At 44.8% G+C, this 24,399-nt stretch overlaps 1 protein-coding gene across 3 annotated transcripts in view; it reads left to right on the top strand.

Moving 5' to 3' along the window:
* The window catches only part of LOC134340346 (activin receptor type-1-like), a 133,687-nt gene that overhangs the window by 72,632 nt on the left and 36,656 nt on the right, over positions 1-24,399 (top strand). For all 3 annotated transcript variants that reach the window (XM_063037480.1, XM_063037481.1, XM_063037479.1), the window contains 3 exons: positions 1,648-1,794; positions 3,824-4,099; positions 7,587-7,784. In XM_063037480.1, coding sequence (XP_062893550.1) covers positions 1,648-1,794; positions 3,824-4,099; positions 7,587-7,784 — 621 coding nt within the window. The remainder of the gene's footprint in view (positions 1-1,647; positions 1,795-3,823; positions 4,100-7,586; positions 7,785-24,399) is intronic.

The following is a 24,399-nucleotide window of genomic DNA, read 5'->3' on the forward strand; positions in this document are numbered from 1 at the left end:
GTCATAAAAGCTCAAGAGAAACAGTTGTCAGGACCAAAACAACAACAGTGATTCTCCATACAAGCAACATGATTGCCTTCAGCCAAATGAGGTAAATGAAAGAGAGTTAAGGATCATTCCCTGCCATTTATGGCAGCATTGTCTTCAGGCGTGTGTGATAGAGGCCTTATTTAACCCCGTCCATTTCAGTTGAAATAGTGGTCTTGCTGTAAGCAGCCCATTGCGTCAGCATGGCAGTGTTCCAGTCTACAGAATGGGACTTGAACCAAAAACCTTCTGAGTTGGTGGCAATAGCCATTCCTGCTGAGTCACATTAACTTAGCCTGTGGATCAAAGAGTAACGCAAACAATATGCTGGAGGAATTCAGCGGGTCAGTGAGCATCTGTGGAAAGGAATAAACAGTCAATGTTTTGGGCTGAGACCCTTCATCAGTGTTATATTTTGTAACTTCAAAGATAATTGAAAGAAAAACACAAGCCCAGGGATAAATGTGTCTACTTCATTTTTACTTTAGTGAGGCACGCACATATGACATGGTGGTGTAATGATGTATGTCCTTCACGTACTTTTACACGTAACCTGTAATGACTTAAGTAAACAACAGAGTGCTTAGTCAAACAATACATTTACTATATTACTGAAATATTAAATACACAATGCTGGTTTGGTTCGCTGGCCTTTATTAATCAGAGCATTGAGTATAGGAGTTAGGATGTAATGCATTGGTAAGGCCAAATTTGGAGTATTGTGTACAGTTCTGGTCACCGAATTATGGGAAAGATGTCAATAAAATTGAGAGAGTACGGAGGAGGTTTACTAAAATGTTGCCTGGGTTTCATCTCCTAAGTTACAGAGAAAGGTTGAACAAGTTAGGTCTTTATTCTTTGGAGCGTAGAAGGTTGAGGGGGGACTTGATAGAGGTGTTTAAAATTATGAGGGGGATTGATAGAGTTGACGTGGTTAGACTTTTTCCATTGAGAGTGGGGAAGATTCAAACAAGAGGACATGGGTTGAGAATTAGAGGACAAAGGTTTAGGGGTAACATGAGGGGGAACTTCTTTACTCAGAGAGTGGTAGCTGTGTGGAACGAGCTTCCAGCAGAAGTGGTTGAGGCAGGTTCTATGTTGTCGTTTAAAGTTAAATTGGATAGATATATGGACAGGAAAGGAATGGAGGGTTATGGACCGAGTGCAGGTCAGTGGGACTAGGATAGGGTAAGAGTTCGGCACGGGCTAGAAGGGCCGAGATGGCCTGTTTCCGTGCTGTAATTGTTATATGGTTATACAACACTTTTCCCTGCTTAGCTGTAAAATACATATATTTTACATACAGTATATACTATATAGTACCTGGAGAAAGCCCACACATTCCATGGGGAAGACATACAGAGATTCCTTACAGAACAGCACCAGCCAGAATTGAACTCTGAACTTCCGTGGCACACTTGTCTATTTTCCCCGACTCAGGTCAAATATTGCCTCTGTTAAAAATCAGTTGACTCGGCTTCAATTCAAACTGGGCGTTTGGTGTACAGTTTGGTTCTACAGCAAAAAGTGAATGTCCAACCTTCGCTGCCTCCCTTCCCACTGCAAAACCACTGGAAAATCCCAGCTCCTTTTTCCTAATCTTTGTTTGCCTTTGCTTAGGGAAAGGACGCTACGGTGAAGTGTGGAGAGGCATGTGGCAGGGGGAAAATGTAGCCGTTAAGATCTTCTCTTCAAGAGATGAACAGTCCTGGTTTAGGGAGACAGAGATCTACAACACAGTCTTACTGAGGCACGATAACATTCTAGGTAAGTGCTGCAGAAATGCAACAAGATCTGGGAATGAGGGATCATCAGAGTGACCACATCTCATTGGGGGGTCACTCCCTCCATCCTCACAGTAGTCCATCCACAGTTCTACCTCTTCCTGAAAATGCACAAGCAACATAGTTCCAATATTATTTTAGCCCATTCTTTCCCTATGGAACTAATTTCTTCCTATTTTAGCTTCTATCTTTCACCTCTTTCCCAGTCTCTTCCCACTCCTCCAACAACCTCCATCTTCCTGAACTCAACCATCCCACTTTGAGTATTAACATCAAGCCTTCAATATCTCTATCTACATCACAAGAGCCTGGGGGCATTTCCCTTCATTGTTGAACCAACGCTCAACCTTCATCCCTGATTAAAAATATTGCCTGTCCATTTCCCTCCATAGACGCTGCCTGACCTGCTGTGTTCCTCCAGTGTTTTTTGTGTTGCTCCAGATTCCAGCATCTCCAGTTCTCTAGTCTTTTGTGTCTTTGTGATATTGGCTCAGGACTTTTTCTCTCTCCATTAGCATAGTCTGGCATACAGCTTGCAACACACAACACTTCTTTGTCATCCTCTAAATGCAGCATTAATTGTTCGATCATCCCCATGGCAACACTGGCCCCGCCATATCACAGCTATTTTCTTTGTCCCATCCATTCGTCTCCATCATCTTCTCTGTTTCTGAAAAACACTTTTCTCTCTCTTTCCCAGGTCCGAAACCTTAACCCTGTTCTTCCCTCTACTGGCTGACCTACTGAGTGTTTCTAGCAGTTTCTGTTTTTATTTCAGAATTCCAGCATCTGCAGTTTATTTGATTTTCAACTGATTCTCAACTACTTGCTATATCTTTGATATACACAAACAAATCATGAACAACTGCTTTCTCCTTTGGTACACGAAATCCTGTAAAATCATCGTCAAGCTTTTCTTCAGGCACATTATCAAACATCAAGGCAGGCCACAGCTTATGCCAGCCATTCTTTGGTGCTGAAACTTCTGCCTTCTCCCATCCTCGAGTAATGAACCAAAGAACATCCTTCATGTTAAATTCTTTAATAAACGTCTGTACAGAATTGCCAGCATTCACCTCATCTAACATACATTTCATGAAGAATGAGCGATACTTGGCCTCGTAATTAAAAGTGGCGCTGAACCATCAGTTTCTGGAAAGTCAGTGGTCAACCTGTACTTCCATCAGTTCACCCCTCAGCCTCTGATGTTGAAAAGAAAACCACTCAAGTTTGTCCTGCCTCTCCTTATAGTTCATACCCTTTAGAACATTGAACAGTACAGCACAGTACAGGGCCCTCAGCCCATAATGTTGTACCGAACTTTTAGCCTACTTTAAGAGCAATCTTCCCTCCCACGTAGCCTTCCATTTTTCTATTGTCTATGTGCCTATCTACATGCCAGTTTCTTAAATGTCCCCGATGTATCTGCCTCTACCACCACCCATGGCAGGGTGTTCCAACCACTCAGTCACTTTCTGATGTCCTCCCTCTACTTTCCTCCAATTACATCAAACTTATGCCCCCTAATGTTAGCCATTTCTGCCCTGGCAAAAAGACTCTGTCTCTCCGCTTGATCTATGCCTTTTGTCACCTTGTGCACCCCTCATCCTCCTTTGGTCCAGAGAGGAAAGCCCTAGCTCACTGAACCTATCCTCATAAGACATACTCTCTAATCCAGGCAGCATCCTTGTGCCCTTTCCAAGGCCTCTACATCTCTCCTGTAATGGGGCACACTGATGCATTTCAGGGAAAACGCGGTCATACAAGAGGGAGAGAAATGCACATGAGGATTTGCTGACAGAGTGAGAGAGTAGGATGGGAAGAACTAGTGTGGAACAAAAACACTTTCTTGGGCCAGTGTGTTCATAATGTCCATTCTGTGGAACGTGAGCAAGTTCCTCACTCCTCCCCACCTAACTTCTCTCCCCCGTGCTGCACTCCGTGACATAGCGTGAAAATTGTGGGATGCCCTACACATTCTAACCAGTTGTGTTTGCCTCCTCGCTCCCCAGGCTTCATCGCCTCAGACATGACGTCCAGAAACTCAAGCACCCAGCTCTGGCTCATAACCCACTACCATGAGAACGGGTCACTGTACGACTACCTGCAGTGCAATGCCGTCAACACGCAGGGCTGCATGAAGCTCGCGCTCTCCATCATCAGCGGCCTTGTCCACTTACACGCAGAAATCATTGGAACACCGGGCAAAGCAGCCATCGCCCACCGGGACCTAAAAAGCAGAAATATTCTTGTCAAGAGAAACAAGCAATGCTGCATAGCAGACTTAGGTAACAACTACTCTCCAGATATGCTCTCTCCAGTGCCTCCTTTCATGAAGTTGGGTAAACAAACTAAGCAACGTCCTGCCCAGTTCTTCATGGTTCAACATTCTTCACCTTACATTTTGTCTTCCAGTCACGAAGAAGCTTAAGCTCCCTTCTTGTGCCAAGCGTTTTCCTGCATATTAATAACCCCAGTGCTCCTGTGTCTTGGAAGGCTGTTTCAGCCCACTGCCCACACTCCTGGACATGGATGCAGGAGTCCTCTGGTCTCCAACTGTCCTGACATCCTGATGGCCAGTGATGACTGTCTACCTGCTTTACTGATGCTGCTTCCTACCTGCCCGCCATTGACCAAAACTAACACAGCCACTCTGCTCTCTGTTAATGAGGTGTTCAACTCCATGGACAGCTTCCCTTCTGATTGGATCCCCCTTTTAGACCTTAAGACATAGGAGCAGAATTAGGCCATTTGGCCCATCGAGTCTCCTTCACCATTCCACCATGGTTGATTTATTGTCCCTCGCAACCCGATTCTCCTTTCTTCCCCTTGTAACCTTTAACACCCTTACTAATCAAGAACCTAGCAACCTAGCAACCAAGAACCTAGTCCGTGAGCAGGGTGGGTGGGATCCTCCGTGATATTACTGTCCTTTTTCCAGCACCTTTCTCTAAATATATCTTTGATGGCAGGTAGGCTGGTGCCAGTGATGTGTTGGGCAGTTTTGACTACCCGGTGTCCAGCTTTCCAGTCCGCCACAGTGTAGTTTCCGTACCATGCAGTGATGCAGCATGTTAGGATGCTCTCTACTGTGCATCTGTAGATTGATGTGAGTACAGATGTGCACAGTTCAGCTCTCTTCAGCCTCCTGAGAAAGTCGAGGTGTTAGTGAGTTTTCCTGACTGGGTGAAATCTGTTCTGGGTCCGTGAGAGGTTGTATAATCCAGTGCAATGCTGATGGATGTGTTATCCTTCAGGCATAGTGTTAAATTAAAATCCCCTCTCTCTGTTCCACTGCATTAGTTCGGGTTGTTGGAAGCACCCCTGTATTTGCATCAAAAAAAGTTGATTCAATCCCACACAGTGGCATAAAAACTGAAAACACTTGGTAAGTCAGGTGGAATCTGAGAGAGCAGCTTCCCACAGCATTATTTTAAAGAAGATTTTGGGAAGCATTACTGGTGTCCGAGCCCATTCTCCTCCCTCTATCAACATTACTAATGCTGGTTCTCTGGTTGCTCGTGCTTGCACTGGCTTGCTGCGTACATATAGGTACATTTCAAAACTTTCAACACTTTAAAAAGTGATTGCAAAGTTATCTGTGGCACCTTGACATTGTGAAAGGTGCCAGTGGAATGCCAGTTTCCCTTTCACTCTGTATTTCATGGCTCCGTATGGAGATTATCGGGGAGTTAAAATTACCAGCAGAACAAATGACTTTGTCGCTCAATTACTGCTGCACACAAATTTAGTGCTGTGTGTATCAACTTAACAACCACTGTTCAAAGTGATCTGTGTTAAAATGTGACACAAGTCTGGTGAATTACTATTTCAATTTACTCTTTCTTGGTGCTTTTGTTGTGCAGGTGATAAGGATGATGCTATGTGTGGAAGATCCCTCAACTGATTTGTGTTTCTAGGCATACCGTGAGTCCAGTCTCGAAGGACAAACATGCAAAAAAAAAGCGCAAGTTTCCTGCATGCACTAAGTTCTTGTGTGGCGTGAACTGTCATAGTGGAATATTAACCAACAAGGAACAAGATTATTGTGCACTTTCAGCAAATTACTTGTATGCATTTGATAGCCAATTAGTAGCAAGCTGTCTGATGCAATGATCTGTGAATTGGCAGCAAAATTGCATGCACGCATTTGCTAGCAAATCAGCAGTAACAATTGGCTTTATGCAAACGGTAGCCAATGAGAAACAAGTTGTGAGTGATTAGCGAGTTTTAACCAATCAGTAGCAACTGCCTAATCACAAGCAACAGCCAATTTAATGCAAATTGCCATTTTAGTCAATTAAGCAGGGTCTAAATACAAACATTATCCTACCAGCAACAGAGTCTAAATGTCGTCTTGTCCAATCAGCAAATTGCCAAGATTAAATCCACGGACAATGTTGACAGGTTGCAAGTGTACAAATGCTATCCAATCAGCACGTTGCCTGCAACATTCAGCAGCAAGGCGCTTCTGCTCAACAGCAAATTGGTTGAATGCAATCAGCCGCAAAGCTGCCTGTAACCAAGAAGCAAGTTATCTGCAGATCAACAGCAGCTTGTCTGTCAATCGGTAGTGAGTTTTCTGTAAATCAACAACAGATCATCTGTAAATCCAAATGCTGGAGGAACTTACCAGGTCAGGCAGCTTCTTATGAGGGGAATAAAGAAATGATGTTTTGGGTTGAGACCCTTCTTCAAGATTCCTGATTAAATTAACAAAATGCCATCAGTAGTCAATCAGCAACAAATCGACTGTAAAACAACAGCAAATTGGCCCAATGCAGGCAGCAGTCAATTTGCAGTAAGTTGCCTGTCAGTCAACAGCAAGTCGCCTGCAAATAAACAGCACATTGTCTGTAAATAAGCAACATTACCTGTAAATTAGGGGTAAGTTGGCTGAATGCAACCAATTGTCTCAGCAGCAAGTTGCCTGTAAATATGCCAAAATGCAATCAGCAGTAAGGTGTCTATAAATCACCAGACAGTCGATTGTAAATCAACAGTAGGTTGCCTGTACACAAGCAGTGAAATGCCTGCAAATAAACTGTCAAGCTGTGAATTGTCAGATTATAGTCAATAGTCAATGAGCATCATTTTGGTTGGTTGTAGGCAGCAAACTGGCTGGACACAATCGGTAAGCAATCATCAGTAACTGTCCTCTATCTAATCAGCGGCAAGCAATTGGTAACGAGTCAACACATCTTGCACATTCGTTGGTCGTCAGTCTTTCTGTGTAGTTTTTCAATGATTATTTTGTATTTCTTTGTTCTACTGTGAATGCCCGCAAGAAAATGAATCTCGGGGTAGTATGTGGAGTCATATATGTACTTTGATAATAAGTTTACAAGGAGGAAGAATGCGCAAACAATGAGAGCCAGACTTGGCTGTGAGAATGTGGATGAGTGGGTCGGGTGACTGGTTCAGATGCATTTTTTTTTACAGAAGTATTACACAGGACATTGAATCAGATGAATGCTTTGTATGAACACTGCATTTGATTGTAACAACTAGTTGTGCCAGGGTTGTGCTCTCCTTCCTGGCACAGATATTGGTGGGGGCTTCATGGGCCTCTAGAACAGTGGTGACATATTTTCCCACTTCCTGGGGGAGCTGTACCTGAGCAGTATTGCAGTATTGAGGTTACGTTTTCTAAGTACACTGGCGACAGCCACATGCATTGACCAAATCCGATCTTCCCTTCTTTGACATGTCTGTGCTTCAGTCTGATGTAATGTTTTCCAAATCATCGTAACATTCTCCTTCACCGCACTGCAGGTTTGGCTGTCATGCACTCTCAGAACAACGACTTCCTGGACATTGGAAACAACCCTAAAGTGGGGACCAAGCGTTACATGGCCCCAGAGGTCCTGGATGAGACTATCCGCACCGATCGTTTTGAGTCATACAAGTGGACAGATGTCTGGGCATTTGGCCTTGTGTTGTGGGAGATTGCCAGGAGAACGGTGACCAATGGTAAGTGCTATCGAGGGGACTGGCGTGCTGTTGGGAAATATTAGTAGCGGGGCCTTGAAGTAGAGTGAGTCATGGGAGCATGAAGAAACTGATCCATTACTCCAGCCCATTATGGCATTTAAGGAGATCACAGGAGTCAGTGTTCCTATTCTCCCCAGTCCAGAGACGTGGATTTAATCCTGACCTCCAGTGCTGACTGCGTGGAGTTTCCAGCATGTGGTGCTCCAGTTTCTTCCCACATCCCAATGACATGCAGGTCAGTGGGTTAATCATCTGCTGTAAATTATCCTTAGTGTGTGGGTGAACTGTAGAATCTGGGGGGAGTTGGTGGGAATGTGGGAAGAATCAGCTGTCACAGGGAGCAATAGATAGCTTGAGGTTGCTTATGGGAATGTTGTACAGGCCCTCGAAGAGTGAACAAAAGTAACGGGAGCTTGTCAGAAAGGCACAGTGAAGTGAGTGGGGAAGTTTGTCTATACAAACAGTAGTCTAGAAACTCAGATGTACACATGTTGTGTGGATGGGCAGATCACAATGTTTTCAGGGTGATCCTGTAGAACAGCACACTCTAGAACCAAGCAGAGAGCAGTCTACACTAGACCAGGTATTGTACAATGAGACAGTATCAATGGCCTCACAGTGAAGGCACCTCTCAGTAGCAGTGATCAGAATGTGATTGAATCTTATATTCAGTCGGGGAGAGAGAGGAGTGGGTCCGAGAAAAATATTTTAAACTTAAATATGAATGATAAAGAGGGGACACAAGCAGAGCTGGCTAAAGTGAGCTGGGGTCAGTCAGTGGAGACACAGTGACAGATGTTGATGGGAATTGTTCAGAATACACAGAACAGATACATTCCAGTGAGAAAGAAAATTCCGGTGGTTCACTAAATAATCTAGAAGTAGTAACAGACTTAATGAACAAGCACATCATTGGGCCGAGATGGATGGCTAGTCAAGAGACTGGACAGAAGATGAAAAACCGCAAAGAGCGGCTGAAAGATTAAACAGGATAGAGCAATGAGAGTATGGGATGAAGCCAGTTAGAAATGAAAACAATGGTGAGAGTTTCCATAAATAATACATTTTGTGAAGTTAACAAATCTAATGTCGGTCCTATAGAAAGTGAGTCTGGAGAATTAGTAATGGAAAACAAAGGAGCCAGATGAATGAAATAAGTACTTTTGACTGTGTGGAGTTTCCCCTGGTGGCCCTGGTCTCCACCCACATCCCAAAGGTGCATGGATCGGTGGGCTAATAGGTGTAACTTGCCCCTTGTGCATAGATGAATGGTAGAATCTGAGGACAGCTGACAGGTTTAGTGCAAGATTTGTACAAATGGGTGGCTGATGGCTGGCAGAGACTTCCAGTGGGCCGTAGGACCTGTTTCCATTTTGAGTGACACAGTGACATTCCTCGCTTTTGCTGCCATGTGTTTCTATCTATAAATGGGCAGCTCTTCACCTGCATCTCCCAGCCCAGGCAAGGGTGTCTGCTGCAATGATATCTCCCTACACATACTTCCCTGTTCCACTACTTTGTTCAAGTATTGCGGAGAACAGTTGGACCATATTTGTGCCATGAGTTAATTTGCCATTATTCTTTTAAACCTGTGCTTATCCAGCTTTGTATTTACTCTAGGTACAGACTTGTTGTTCTTGGTTTCCCTCAAAACAAAAGAACTCATTCTATTTAGCTATTCTGCTCCAAAATGGCTGAACCAAAATTCTCATATTAATAGATGTTTGATGGCTCTGGAGCTGTACTAGACTCCTTGCTGGTGTTTAGAAGAATGAGAGGGGAATCTCATTGTTCACCAGATTGATTCCTGGGATGGCAGAACTTTCATATGATGAAAGACTGGATCGACTAGGCTTATACTCTCTGGAATTTAGAAGATTGAGGGGGGATCTTATTGAAACATATAAAATCCTAAAGGGATTGGACAGGCTAGATGCAGCAAGATTGTTCCCAATGTTAGGGAAGTCCAGAACGAGGGGTCACAGTTTAAAGATAAAGGGGAAGCCTTTTAGGACTGAGGTGAGGAAAAACTTCTTCACACAGAGAGTGGTGAATCTGTGGAATTCTCTGCCACAGGAAACAGTTGAGGCCAGTTCATTGGCTATATTTAAGAGGGAGTTAGATATGGCCCTTGTGGCTACGGGGGTCAGGGGGTATGGAGAGAAGGCAGGTACAGGGTTCTGAGTTGGATGATCAGCCATGATCATACTGAATGGCGGTGCAGGCTCGAAGGGCCGAATGGCCTACTCCTTCACCTATTTTCTATGTTTCTATTGAAACTTATTGAATATTGAAAGGCCTGATCAGACTGGACGTGGAGAGGAAGTTTCCTGTGGTGGGGCAGTCAGAGACCGGAGGGCACAGTCTCAGCATAGAGTGCTGTCCCTTTAGAACAGAAATAAGGAGGAATTTCTTTAGCCAGAAGTGTGAAATCCATTGACACAGATAGTCACAGAGGCCAGATAATTGGGTATATTCAAAGTGGAGGTTGATAAGTTCTTGATTAGTCAGGGTGTCAAACTTACAGGGAGAAAGCAGTGGAATGGGGTTAAGAGGAAAAATAAATCAGCTATGATTGAATTTGCAGAAAAGGCACAGTGGGCCAAATGGCCTCATTCTGTACCTATGTCTTATGATCTTAAGGTCTTAAGAAAATAAGAGCAGGAGTAGGTCTCTCAGTTCCTGGAGCCTGTTCCAGCATTCAATAAGGTCTTAGCTAATCTGATTGTGACCTCAGCTCTGCATTCTCCAGTAACACCTCACCCCCTTGCTTGCTTATTGAGAACCTATCCTAGCTCTGCCTTAAAGGTATTCACGGACTCTGTTTCCACTGCCCTTGAGGAAGAGAGTTTCAAAGACACACCGTTCACTTTGAGAAAAAAAAAATCTTGGTCTCATCTCTGTCTTAAAACAGAGAACCTGTTATTTTTAAACAGTGGCCCCTGGATCCAGATTCTCCCACAGAGGGAAATATCATCTTCACACTGTCCAGACCCTTAGGATGGCTGAGAGCCAGCCTTCATTCAATCTCCTGCCCTCAGCAATAAGCCTAAGTATATAAACAGAGGCTCAGTTCCAATTTCCCTCTGAGGAACATGTTGCTGATCTTGCAATCCGGAAGCTTAGACTAAAAGCCTGGTGACCATAAATTCACTCTTATTGTGGTAATCTGAGAATTTGAAGCACTCTTTATTCAACCCTCAGGAGTTAAGGGCAAAAGTATTGGATTGTTGAAAACAGGTGCACTTGAGGTGGAAGGGAATCAGTCCCTCCTTACTTAGTCTGGCCAACCTGTGAAAATAGTGCCATAGCTTTTGGTTTGTCTTCTTATTGTCTCAGCTTGCTCCTGCCCCACCGAACTCGTTTCTGCATACCTCGACACGGTTTTATCCCCCCTTGTTCAATCCCTTCCTACCTATGTTTGTGACACTTCTCACGCTCTTAAACTTTTCGATGATTTTAAGTTCCCTGGCCCCCACCGCTTTATCTTCACCATGGATGTCCAGTCCCTATATACTTCCATCCCCCATCAGGAAGGTCTCAAAGCTCTACGCCTCTTTTTGGATTCCAGACCTAATCAGTTTCCCTCTACCACCACTCAGCTCCGTCTAGCGGAATTAGTCCTTACTCTTAATAATTTCTCCTTTGGCTCCTCCCACTTTCTCCAAACTAAAGGTGTAGCTATGGGCACCCGTATGGGTCCTAGAAATGCCTGCCTTTTTGTTGGCTTTGTGGAACAATCTATGTTCCGTGCCTATTCTGGTATCTGTCCCCCACTTTTTCTTCGCTACATCGACGACTGCATTGGCGCTGCTTCCTGCACGCATGCTGAGCTCGTTGACTTTATTAACTTTGCCTCCAACTTTCACCCTGCCCTCAAGTTTACCTGGTCCATTTTCGACACCTCCCTCCCCTTTCTAGATCTTTCTGTCTCTGTCTCTGGAGACAGCTTATCCACTGATGTCTACTATAAGCCTACTGACTCTCACAGCTATCTGGACTATTCCTCTTCTCACCCTGTCTCTTGCAAAAACGCCATCCCCTTCTCGCAATTCCTCTGTCTCCGCCGCATCTGCTCTCAGGATGAGGCTTTTCATTCTAGGACGAGGGAGATGTCTTCCTTTTTTAAAGAAAGGGGCTTCCCTTCCTCCACTATCAACTCTGCTCTTAAACGCATCTCCCCTGTTTCACGTACATCTGCGCTCGCTCCATCCTCCCGCCACCTCACTAGAAATAGGGTTCCCCTGGTCCTCACCTACCACCCCACCAGCCTCCGGGTCCAACATATTATTCTCCGTAACTTCCGCCACCTCCAATGGGATCCCACCACTAAGCACATCTTTCCCTCCCCCCACCTCTGCATTCCGCAGGGATCGCTCCCTACGCGACTCCCTTGTCCATTCGTCCCCCCCATCCCTCCCCACTGATCTCCCTCCTGGCACTTATCCATGTAAGCGGAACAAGTGCTACACATGCCCTTACACTTCCTCCCTTACCACCATTCAGGGCCCCAAACAGTCCTTCCAGGTGAGGCAACACTTCACCTGTGAGTCGGCTGGGGTGATATACTGCGTCCGGTGCTCCCGATGTGGCTTTTTATATATTGGCGAGACCCGACGCAGACTGGGAGACCGCTTTGCTGAACACCTACGCTCTGTCCGCCAGAGAAAGCAGCATCTCCCAGTGGCCACACATTGTAATTCCACATCCCATTCCCATTCTGACATGTCTATCCATGACCTCCTCTACTGTAAAGATGAAGCCACACTCAGGTTGGAGGAACAACACCTCATATTCCGTCTGGGTAGCCTCCAACCTGATGGCATGAACATCGACTTCTCTAACTTCCGCTAATCCCCACCTCCCCCTCGTACCCCATCTGTTACTTATTTTTATACACACATTCTTTCTCTCACTCTCCTTTTTCTCCCTCTGTCCCTCTGAATATACCCCTTGCCCATCCTCTGGGTCCCCCACCCCTCCTTGTCTTTCTTCCCGGACCTCCTGTCCCATGATCCTCTCATATCCCTTTTGCCTATCACCTGTCCAGCTCTTGGCTCCATCCCTCCCCCTCCTGTCTTCTCCTATCATTTTGGATCTCCCCCTCCCCCTCCCACTTTCAAATCTCTTACTAGCTCTTCTTTCAGTTAGTCCTGATGAAGGTTCTCGGCCTGAAACGTCAACTGTACCTCTTCCTAGAGATGCTGCCTGGCCTGCTGCGTTCACCAGCAACTTTTATGTGTGTTGCTTGAATTTCCAGCATCTGCAGAATTCCTGTTGTTTGGTTTGTCTTCTAATGGCTTCCTGAGGGAACCGCTCACTTGGATCAAACAGCCAGTGGGTCAAGAAGGTGGTGCACACTACCCTCTCAGTGCAATGAGGAATGCATTGTAAACGCCAGTTGGTCCACAATGCCATATTGTGAGAGTGAATGGGAAAACAGTGTGGCCGGTGACTATGGTGTATTGCTGATGATAAAAAAGTGTACTTTCTAGGTCTAGCCAATGGTACCAACCTTGGCTAATAAACCCTAACTAGTACTCAGAAATGTCAAACACTGACCAGAACGCCTAGGTCTCATGATGCCAATGACAAAATGACTGGGATGTCTTGCTCACATTCTGCACAGACTGCGCCATATCTACAATATGGAATTTGGGAGGATTTCTCTTTCTCTAGGGAGTGGTGAAAATGGGAATCTTGTTACCACAGGAATCCTGGTTGAGAGAATGCATGAAGTCAAGTCAAGTCAAGTCACTTTTTATTGTCATTTCAACCATAACTGCTGGTACAGTACACAGTAAAAATGAGACAACGTTTTTCAGGACCATGGTGCTACATGAAACAATACAAAAACTACACTGAACTACGTAAGAAAAGCACAAAAACTACACTAGACTACAGACCTACCCAGGACTGCATAAAGTGCACAAAACAGTGCAGGCATTACAATAAATAATAAACAAGACAATAGGCACAGTAGAGGGCAGTAGGTTGGTGTCAGTCCAGGCTCTGGGTATTGAGGAGTCAGATGACTTGGGGGAAGAAACTGTTACATAGTCTGGTCGTGAGAGCCCGAATGCTTTGGTGCCTTTTGCCAGATGGCAGGAGGGAGAAGAGTTTGTATGAGGGGTGCGTGGGGTCATAATGCTGTTTGCTTTACGGATGCAGCATGTGGTGTAAATGTCTATAATAGCAGGAAGAGAGACCCCGATGATCTCAGCAGACCTCATTATCCGCTGCAGGGTCTTGTGATCCGAGACGGTGCAATTTCTGAACCAGGCCGTGATGCAGCTGCTCAGGATGCTCTCAATACAACCTCTGTAGAATGTGGAAGATGGGGGGCGGGAGATGGACTTTTCTCAGGCTTCGCAGAAAGTAGAGACGCTGCTGGGCTTTCTTGGCTATGGAGCTGATGTTGAGGGACCAGGTGAGATTCTCCGCCAGGTGAACACCAAGAAATTTGGTGCTCTTAACGATCAGAAAGGATTAAGAGTTTGGGTAAGCTGCAATGATATAGGTGGGAGATTCAGGTAGCACTGTAGCATAGTGGTTAGCACAACACTTTTCAGTACCGGGTTCAATTCCCGCCACTGCCTGTAAGGAATTTGTACATTCTCCCCGTGACTGCGTGGCTTTCCTCTGGGTGCTCCGGTTTCCTCCCACAGTCCAAGGGTATGTTAATTGGTCATTGTAAATTGTCCCGTGATTAGGCATGGGTTAAATCGGGGGATTGCTGGGCAGCGCAGCTCGAAGGGCCTATTCTGCGCTGTATCTCAATAAATAAAATAAACACTAGCATGGATTAGCTGAGCAAAATACAGATATCGATAAGATTGAAAGAGTACAGAGAAAATTTACAAGGTGTTACTTGGACTTGAGGACCTGAGTTCTAGGGAAAGGTTGAACAGGTTCAGACTTTACTCCCTGGAGTGTAGGAAAATGACGGGAGACTTGATACAAAATTATGAGATAAGGTAAATGCAAACAGGTGTTTTCCACTTAGGTCGGTTGAGACTAGAACTAAAAGCCATAGGTGGAAGGCGAAAGGACCTGAGGGAGTTCTTCTTCACTCAGAGGGTGGTGAGAGTGTGAGACGAGCTGCCAGTGGAAGTGATGGATGCAGGTTTGATTTCAACATTTGAGAGAAATTTGGATGAGAGTGGTATAGGGGGCTATGCTCCAGGTCCAGGTCAATGGGACTAGGCTAAATAACAGTTTGGCAAGGACTAGATGGGCTGAAGGGTCTGTTCCTCTGCTATAATGCTCTGTGACTCTATGTGTCCAAATAGTGTGTTTCTGTACTGTAATGTTCTCTGTCTCTCTGCAGAATTCAGTGAGTAAATAAACTGGACAACTTCTCCAGCGATTAGCAAATAAAGCAGATTGCCAAACTTGTGACCCCAGGAAACTGATAATCTACTTTCACATAGTTGTGACTGATAGACTCCTGTCATCAACTCTCTCCACTCGCTCAGAGTTACTTAATCTTATGTTTATTTCAAGATGAATTATCATTCATTGAAAACAGTTTAATCTCATGTCAGCACTAGTTTGGAAAGAGACAGAGTAACGGGTCCTGTGGATATAATCTTCTTCATTAGAAACAAGACAGAAGTGGTTGCCTGGCTGCCCTAATCTTATCAGGCTTTCGTTATTGGAGATGTATGGAGAAGGAAGAGTGTGGGAAGAAGTTCATGAGGATTGGTGTTTCTGGAAATAGCAAAGCTATTTCAGATTTTTTCTGTGTCGGAAATCCAGCCATTCTGTGGAACCTGATTAGATGATAAATATTTCTCTCATCACCACTCCATTCCAAGTTTAACCATGGAATATAGAACATAGAACAGTATAACACAGTTAAGGCCCTTTGGCTCATGATGTTATGCTGATCTTTTAACCTACTCTAAGATCAATTTAACCCTCCTCCTACATGGCCCTCCATTTTTCAATCATCCATGTGTCTACGATTTTATTAAATGACCCAAATGTATCTTCCTGTACCACCACCCCTAGCAGGGCATCTATGCACCCACCTCTCTCTCTGTAAAAAGCCTACCTCTGATATCCAACCTATACTTTCCTACAATCACCTTAAAATTCTGCCTCCATGTATTAGCCATTTCCACCCTGGGATAAAGTCTCTGGCTATCCACTTGATCTATGCCTCTTATCATCTTGTACACCTCTATCAAGTCACCTCACATCTTCCTTCACTGCAAAGAGAAAAGCCTAAACTCACTCAACCTATCCTCATAAAACATGCTCTCTAATCCAGGCAGCATCCCGATAAATCTCCTCTGCAACTTCTTGCAAGCTTCCATGTTCTTCCTGTAATGAGGCGACCAGAACTGAATGCAATACTCCTTGCCCATCCTCTGGGATTCCCCCCTCCCCCTTTCTTTCTCCCCGGACCTCCTGTCCCATGATCCTCTCATATCCCTTTTGCCAATCACCTGTCCAGCTCTTGGCTCCATCCCTCCCCCTCCTGTCTTCTCCTATCATTTTGGATCTCCCCCTCCCCCTCCCACTTTCAAATCTCTTACTCACTCTTCCTTCAGTTAGTCCTGACGAAGGGTCTCGGCCGGAAACGTCGACTGTACCTCTTCCTAGAGGTGCTGCCTGGCCTGCTACATTCACCAGCAACTTTGATGTGTGTTGCTTGCAATACTCCAAGTGTGGTCTAACCAGAGTTTTATAGAGTTTAGGGTTTTATAAAATGCAGGAAGTCTCACTTTCCCCAATATTAATGAGTGTGTGAGATTGTGAACCATTAGAAGGTGCACCTGATCTCATATGTGACAATAACAAACCAATTTACCATTCTCTGTAACTGTAACCCTATATTTTGCACACAAAATGCTGGACAGAACTCAGCAGGTCGGGCAACATCTTCTGAGGGAAATGGACAGTCGATGTTTTGGACTGAGACCCTTCATCAGGACTATCCCATGAATATTCTGCACCATCTCAAAGTATTTATGGGCACCACAGTAGCACAATGCTATTACAGTTCAGAGTGTCGGAGTTCAGAGTTCAATTCTGGCACCGTCTATATGAGCTTGTACTTCCTCGCCATGAATGAGTGGCTTTTCTCTGAGTCACGGACTTTATAAAAATAGTTATAAACAAGAGTGTCCACACAAAATCATTCAGATTCTTCCCATCCAAAAGCCCTGGGTGAACCATAAGATCCACAATCAGCTGAGGGCCAGATCAGAGACATTCAAATCTAACAACCAAGAAAGTTACAAGAGGTCCAGGTATGAAAGCCATCTCACAGGTGAAGTAGCAAGTCACTGAAGGATGCTCAATAGGTGTAGCAGGGCTTGAATACTATCACCTCTTACAAAGTTAAATCAAGTGACATGGGAGACAGCAGGGCTTTGCTTCCAGATGAGCTCAATGCCTTCTATTCTCACTTTGACCATCAAAACACGGAGAAACCATCCCAAACTCTCACAGCCCCGATGATCCTGTGATTTCAGTCTTTAAGGCTGATGTGACAGTATCTTTCAGGAGGGTGGACCCACAGAAAGCATCCGGCCCAGATGGGGTACCTGACCAGGTACTAAAGACCTGGAGCGTTCACTGAGATCTTTAACCTCTCACTTCGGCAGTCCGAAGTATCCACATGTTTCGAGTAGGTGCCTAAGAATAACGTGGTAACCTACCTCAATTGACAATGACCCAGTAGCACTTACATCCACTGTGATAAAGTGTTTTGAGAAATTGGTGATGAACCATATCAACTCCTACTTGAGAAGCAAATTGGGTCCGCTCCATTTTGCCTACCAACAGAATGGGTCAACAGCAGATGCCATTTCATTGGCTCTTCGCTCAACCCTGGAATGTCTGGACATCAGGATGCTCTTTATCAACAACAGCTTGGCATTCAATACTACCATCCCCTCAAAAGTAATCAATAAGTTTCAAGACCTTGGCCTCAATAACTCCTTGTGCAATTGGATCCTTAATTTCCTCACTCGCAGATTCCAGTCAGTTTGGATTGGCAACATATCCTCCATAATCTCCATCAACACAGGTGTACCATCAGTCTGTGTGTTTAGCCCCCTGCTTTACTCACTTCACACTTATGACTGTGTAGCTAAGCACAGCTCCAATGCCATATTCAAGTTTGCTGACGACACCACTGTTGTTGGCCGAATCAAACTTGGTGACGAAGGAGGGAGATTGAAAATCTGGCTGAGTGGTGCCACAACATCAAATTCTTACTCAATGCTCAATTATTGACTTCAGGAGGAGGAAACCGAAGGTCCATGAACCAGTCGTCATCAGGGGACTCGGAGGTGGAGAGAGTCAGTAATTTAAAATTCCTTGGGGTTATCATTTCAGAGGCCCTGTCCTAGGCCCAGCACATAACTGAAATCTTGAAGAAAGCACAGCAGCGCCTCTACTTGCTGAGAAGTTTGCGAAGATTCAGCATAACATCCAAAACTTCTATGGATGTGTGGTGGAGAATATATTGACTGGCTGCATCATACTTTAACACTACATTCTGCAGCAACACACACATGATGCTGGAGGAACTCAGCAGGTCAGGCAGCACCAATGGAGGGAAATGAACAGTTGATGGTTTGGGTTGAGACCCTTCATTGGGACTATTCCATGAATATTCTGCATTCTCTTACTACTTTTCCTTTGTACCACATTAAAGTACTTAATGTTTCTGAATGATCTATATGGATGGCTTGCAAAGCCAAGTTTTTCACTGTATTCCAATACATGTGACAATAGAAAACCAATATCCATACTAGAAGTACCGACAATGAGCAAACCTTTTCTCAGTGTGGTAGCCACTTTGGAAAACGCAAATAATCTCCAAAACATTCCAGCCACCTGGTCAATCATATCGAATGGTTGTTTCAATGTGACACAGCAAGCAAGAAACCGAAAGTTTACAAGATCAGGCATGGTGTAAGTCACCTTGCCTTCCTGTCAGGAGCTGAGGTACGATTGATCCATCCCTCACAGTTGCAGTGTATCATGATCCTGAAAGGATTCCTGAGTGGACAGGATACCAAATAGTTATAGGGATAGTTAATGTAGATAGATAGTGTCGGAGCTCTCTACCCCGGAGGGATGTGGGAAATGATCACTCTGGGTACTTAAGGAGATCCAGAATCAGGGTCCCGTTTATTATCACCGCCATGTTGTGAAATGTGTTTTTTTTGTGGCAGCAGTACAGTGAAAGACATAAAACAATTACTATATCACAATAAAAAGAAATAAATACATACATACATAGTGCAAAACAGGATAGTGAGGTAGTGCTCGTGGACCGTTCAGAAATTTAATGGCGGAGGGGAAGAAGCTGTTCCTAAAACATTAAGTGTGTGTCTCCAGGCTCCTGTACCCCCTCCCTGATAGCAGTAATAAGAAGAGGGAATGTCCCGGATGATTAGGATCCTTAATGATGGATGTCTCCTTCTTGAGGCACCGGCATTTGAAGATGTCCTTGATGTTGGGGTGGCTTGTGCCCCTGATGGAGCTGGATGAGTCTACAACCCTCGACAGCACTCTTTTCATCTTGTGCATTGGAACTTCCATACCAGACAGTGATGCAGCCAGTCAAAATGCTCTCCATTGTACATCTTTGCAAAACTTGTAAAGCTCTTTGGTGACAAACCAAATCTCCTCAAGCTCCTGATGAAGTAGAGCCACTGGTGTGCCTTCTTCATGATTGCATCAATATGTTGGGCCCAGGTTAGATCCTCTGAGATGTTGATACCCAGGAACTTGAATATGCTCACACTTTCCACTGCTGACACATGCTTGAAGATATATTTGTGAAGGTTTGGAGGATTGGAGGCTCAGAGGAACTGACACAGAAAAGGAGAGGAGATCTGGGGCAGATTAGCCATGATCATATTGGAAGATGGGGGAGAGTTGATGGGCTGAGGGGCCTACTCCTGCTCCTATCTTTTTGGGTGCTTATGTTTTTGTTACTCTGGGATGGATGAATCTGCAAGGGTGAAGGCAGTGTGACCCCACCTGATCTCTCAGCTCTCTGTTGGTCACTCCAGAGCCACATTTCAGCCTTTTCATCTAATAAAGAAAAAGCTGAGGAGTGAGTGGATGGAAGGCTTTACAACTGTTGCTGGGGTGGATGTAGAGATGATATCACTGATTGCAGATGTTTCCAAATCTGGGAGCGATCAATAAGAGCCAGGGATAAATCCAATAAGCAATCAGAAAGAAGTTACTTACCAGAGGAAAGGTCAGAATGTGGAAAGTACTGCCAGGGAGAGTGGTTGAGGTGAAGAGTAGAGGTGTATTTAAGAAGAACACAACAGGAGGACATGGTGATGGAGTGAGATGAAGTAGGCTAGCATCAGGCTTATATGGAGCATGAACACTAACATTTTGGGCTAATTGACTTTTTCTTTTGCTCACTCATTTGGTAATACTATGTTATTCATATAGATAATTTCATCACATCAGTACACTGAGGTAGTACAACAGAAAACAATAACAGAATGCAGAATATAGCGTCCCAGTTACCAAGAAAGTGCTGTGCAGGTAGACAGCTGCCATGACAAGCTAGACTGGGAGGTCAAGAGTTCATCTTTATCTGATAGCAGGTTCATTCAAGAGACCTATAGCAATGGGATAGAAACTGTCCTTGAACCTGGTGGTACGAGTTTTCACACATTTGTACCATCTGCCTGATGGGAGGGGGAGAAGGGAGAATGTCTGTTTTGGAAGGGGTCCTTGATTATGTTGGCAGTGAGAAGTGTAGACAGAGTCCATAGAGGGGAGGCTGGTTTCTGTGATGTGCTGAGCTGTGTCCACAACTCTCTGCAGTTTCTTGTGGTCACGGGCAGAGCAGTTGTTGTACCAAGCTATAATGCATCTGGATAGGATGCTTCCTATGGTACATCTATAACTCATGAGCTTCACGGGGACACGCTGAACTTCTGTGGCCTTCTGTGGAAGTAGAGGTACTGGTGTGTTTGGCCATGACATCTACGTTGTTGGATCAGAACAGGCTATCGGTGATATTTACACCAACTGGTGATATTTGCATCAACAGCCAACTCAGTCCGAAGATGTGCTGGGGGCAGCCCGCAAGTGTCACCCAGCTTCTGGCACCAACATAGCGTACCCACATCTTACTAGTATGTCTTTGGAATGTGGGAGGAAAATGGAGCACCTGGAGGAGAGCCACATGGACTTAAGAACCATTGGTCCATACAGGTGTTGCTTCCTGAAGTCAGTAACCAACTCTTTATTTTTGCTGACATTGAGGGAAAGACTGTTGTCATGACACCACATCATTAGGCACGATATCTCCTTCCTGTAGTCCACTGGTATTTGAGATCCAGCCTACTACAGCTACATCATCTGAGCTATAATGCCTGTCCTCAGCTGATCTACAGACAACTTCCGCCAACAAGGCCTTCCCCAAGCAGCTGAGTGAGTGATGATCGGGTCTCACCACCACAGAGGCCATGTGTCAGACCACATGGTCCCTATTCAGCGATGCATTTAGCAAGCGAAAGTGGAGTGGTTTTGACAGACAGCACCTTTGCTGGGTTCTTATCACCACCATCGGGGAAGAGCCTGAAGACACACACACAACAATTTCGCATCATCTTCTTCCCCTCCATCATCCTATTTCTGAATGGTCCATGAACCCATGAACGTGACCTCGCTATTCCTCTTTTCCATTGTTTATTTATTTATTTATTGCAACTTACGATAATTTTTTATGTCTTGCACTGTACCGCTGCCAGAAAGCAACAAATATCACAACACATGTCAGTGACAATAAACCTGATTTTGATTCTGAGAGAGAGCAGAGACTCTGCAGGATTGAGAAATTGAATGAACGACGACCCTTTCTATTTATGTTGACAATGAGCCAGATGTTAGGAGAATCTCATATCCACAGACGTGCTCTCCTCTGTCTCCTTCAATTTCTCGGCATCGCTCTGGCAGTCAGAGACTGTGGCATGTCTTACCATGCAGGCTGCACTCCTTCAAGAGGGGACTTATCTCAAAGCGGGTGATGTTCAGCCTTGGGATGCGTGTGTCAGCTTGACTGGATCTGATGTGATGCTATTGGCAAGGTCCATACCATTCCTGTCCAGCTTTCCAGCACCTCAGGAGACGTCTACACACAGTCTATGTATTCAATCAGGCTTGCTTGCAATGATAGAAAAGTATGAAGATTTGCATTTATGGCACACCTTTAAGAATCTCTGCAGGCAATGAAATACTTAGGAAGTGTAATTGATGTTGCAGTGTGCAGAACATAATAGCCAGTTTATCAAGGATCAACTTTGTTTACATAGAAAACATAGAAACATAGAAAACCTACAGCACAATACAGGCCCTTCGGCCCACAAAGTTGTGCCGAACATGTCCCTAGCTTAGAAATTACTAGGCTTACCCATAGCCCTCTATTTTTCTAAGCTCCATGTACCTATCTAAAAGTCTCTTAAAAGACCCTATCAAATCCGCCTCCACCACCGTTGCCGGCAGCCCATTCCACGCACTCACCACTCTCTGCGTAAAAAACTTATCCCTGACATTTCCTCTGTATCTACTCCCCAGCACCTTAAACCTGTGCCCTCTTGTGGCAACCATTTCAGCCCTGGGAAAAAGCCTCTGACTATCCACATGATCTATGCCTCTCATCATCTTATACACCTCTATCAGGTCACCTCTCATCCTCTGTCACTCCAAGGAGAAAAGGCCGAGTACACTCAACCTGTTTTCATAAGGCATGCTCCCCAATCCAGGCAACATCCTTGTAAATATCCTCTGCACCCTTTCTATGGCTTCCACATCCTTCTTGTCATGAGGCAACCAGAACTGAGCACAGTACTACAAGTGGGGTCTGACCAGGATCCTATATAGCTGCAACATTACATCTCGGCTCTTAAACTCAATCCCACGATTGATGAAGGCCAATGCACCGTACGCCTTCTTAACCACAGAGTCAACCTGTGCAGCTGCTTTGAGCGTCCTATGGACTTGGACCCCAAGATCCCTCTGATCCTCCACACTGCCAAGAGTCTTACCATTAATACTATATTCTGCCATCATATTTGACCTACCAAAATGAACCACTTCACACTTATCTGGGTTGAACTCCATCTGCCACTTCTCAGCCCAGTTTTGCATTTCTATCAATGTCCCACTGTAACCTCTGACAGCCCTCCACACTATCCACAACACCTCCAACCTTTGTGTCATCAGCAAACTTACTAACCCATCCCTCCACTTCCTCATCCAGGTCATTTATAAAAATCACGAAGAGTAAAGGTCCCAGAACAGATCCCTGAGGCACACCACTGGTCACCGACCTCCATGCAGAATATGATCCGTCTACAATCACTCTTTGCCTTCTGTGGGCAAGCCAGTTCTGGATCCACAAAGCAAGGTCCCCTTGGATCCCATCCCTCCTTACTTTCTCAATAAGCCTTGCATGGGGTACCTTATCAAATGCCTTGCAGAAATCCATATACACTACATCTACGGCTCTACCTTCATCAATGTGTTTAGTCACATCCTCAGAAAATTCTATCAGGCTCGTAGGGCATGACCTGCCTTTGACAAAGCCATGCTGACTATTCCTAATCATATTATGCCTCTCCAAATGTTAATAAATCCTGCCTCTCAGGACCTTCTCCATCAACTTACCAACTACTGAAGTAAGACTCTCTGGTCTATAATTGCCTGGGCTATCCTTACTCCTTTTCTTGAATAAGGGAACAACATCTGCAACCCCCCAATCCTCCAGAACCTCTCCAGCCGTCATTGATGATGCAAAGATCATCGCCAGAGGCTCAACAATCTTCTCCCTCGCTTCCCACAGTAGCCTGGGGTACATCTCACCCAGTCCCGGCGACTTATCTAACTTGATGCTTCCCAAAAGCTCCAGCTCATCTTCTTTCTTAATATCTACATGTTCAAGCTTTTCAGTCTGCTGCAAGTCATCACTACAATCACCAAGATCCTTATCCATAGTGAATACTGAAGTAATGTATTCATTAAGTTCCTCTGCTATTTCCTCTGGTTCCATACACACTTTCCCACTGTCACACTTGATAGGTCCTACTCATTCACGTCTTATCCTCTTGCTCTTCACATACTTGTAGAATGCCTTGGGGTTTTCCATAATACTGCCCGCCAAGGCCTTCTCATGGCCCCTTCTGGCTCTCCTAATTTCCTTTTTAAGCTCCTTCCTGTTAGCCTTAAAATCTTCTAGATCTCTGAACCTTTTGTAAGCTTTTCTTTTCTTCTTGACTAGATTTATTACAGCCTTTGTACACCACGGTTCCTGTACCCTACCATAACTTCCCTGTCTCATTGGAACATACCTATGCAGAACTCCACACAAATATCCCCTGAACACTTGCCACATTTCTTCTGTACTTTTCCCTGAGAACGTCTGTTCCCAATTTAAGCTTCCAAGTTCCTGCCTGATAGCCTCATAATTCCCCTTACTCCAATTAAACGCTTTTCTAACTTGCCTGTTCCTATCTCTCTCCAATGCTATTGTAAAGGAGATAGAATTGTGATCACTATCTCCAAAATGCTCTCCCACTGAGAGATCTGA

The sequence above is a fragment of the Mobula hypostoma genome, chromosome X1 (assembly GCF_963921235.1).
Source record: "Mobula hypostoma chromosome X1, sMobHyp1.1, whole genome shotgun sequence".
Classification (NCBI taxonomy): domain Eukaryota; kingdom Metazoa; phylum Chordata; class Chondrichthyes; order Myliobatiformes; family Myliobatidae; genus Mobula; species Mobula hypostoma.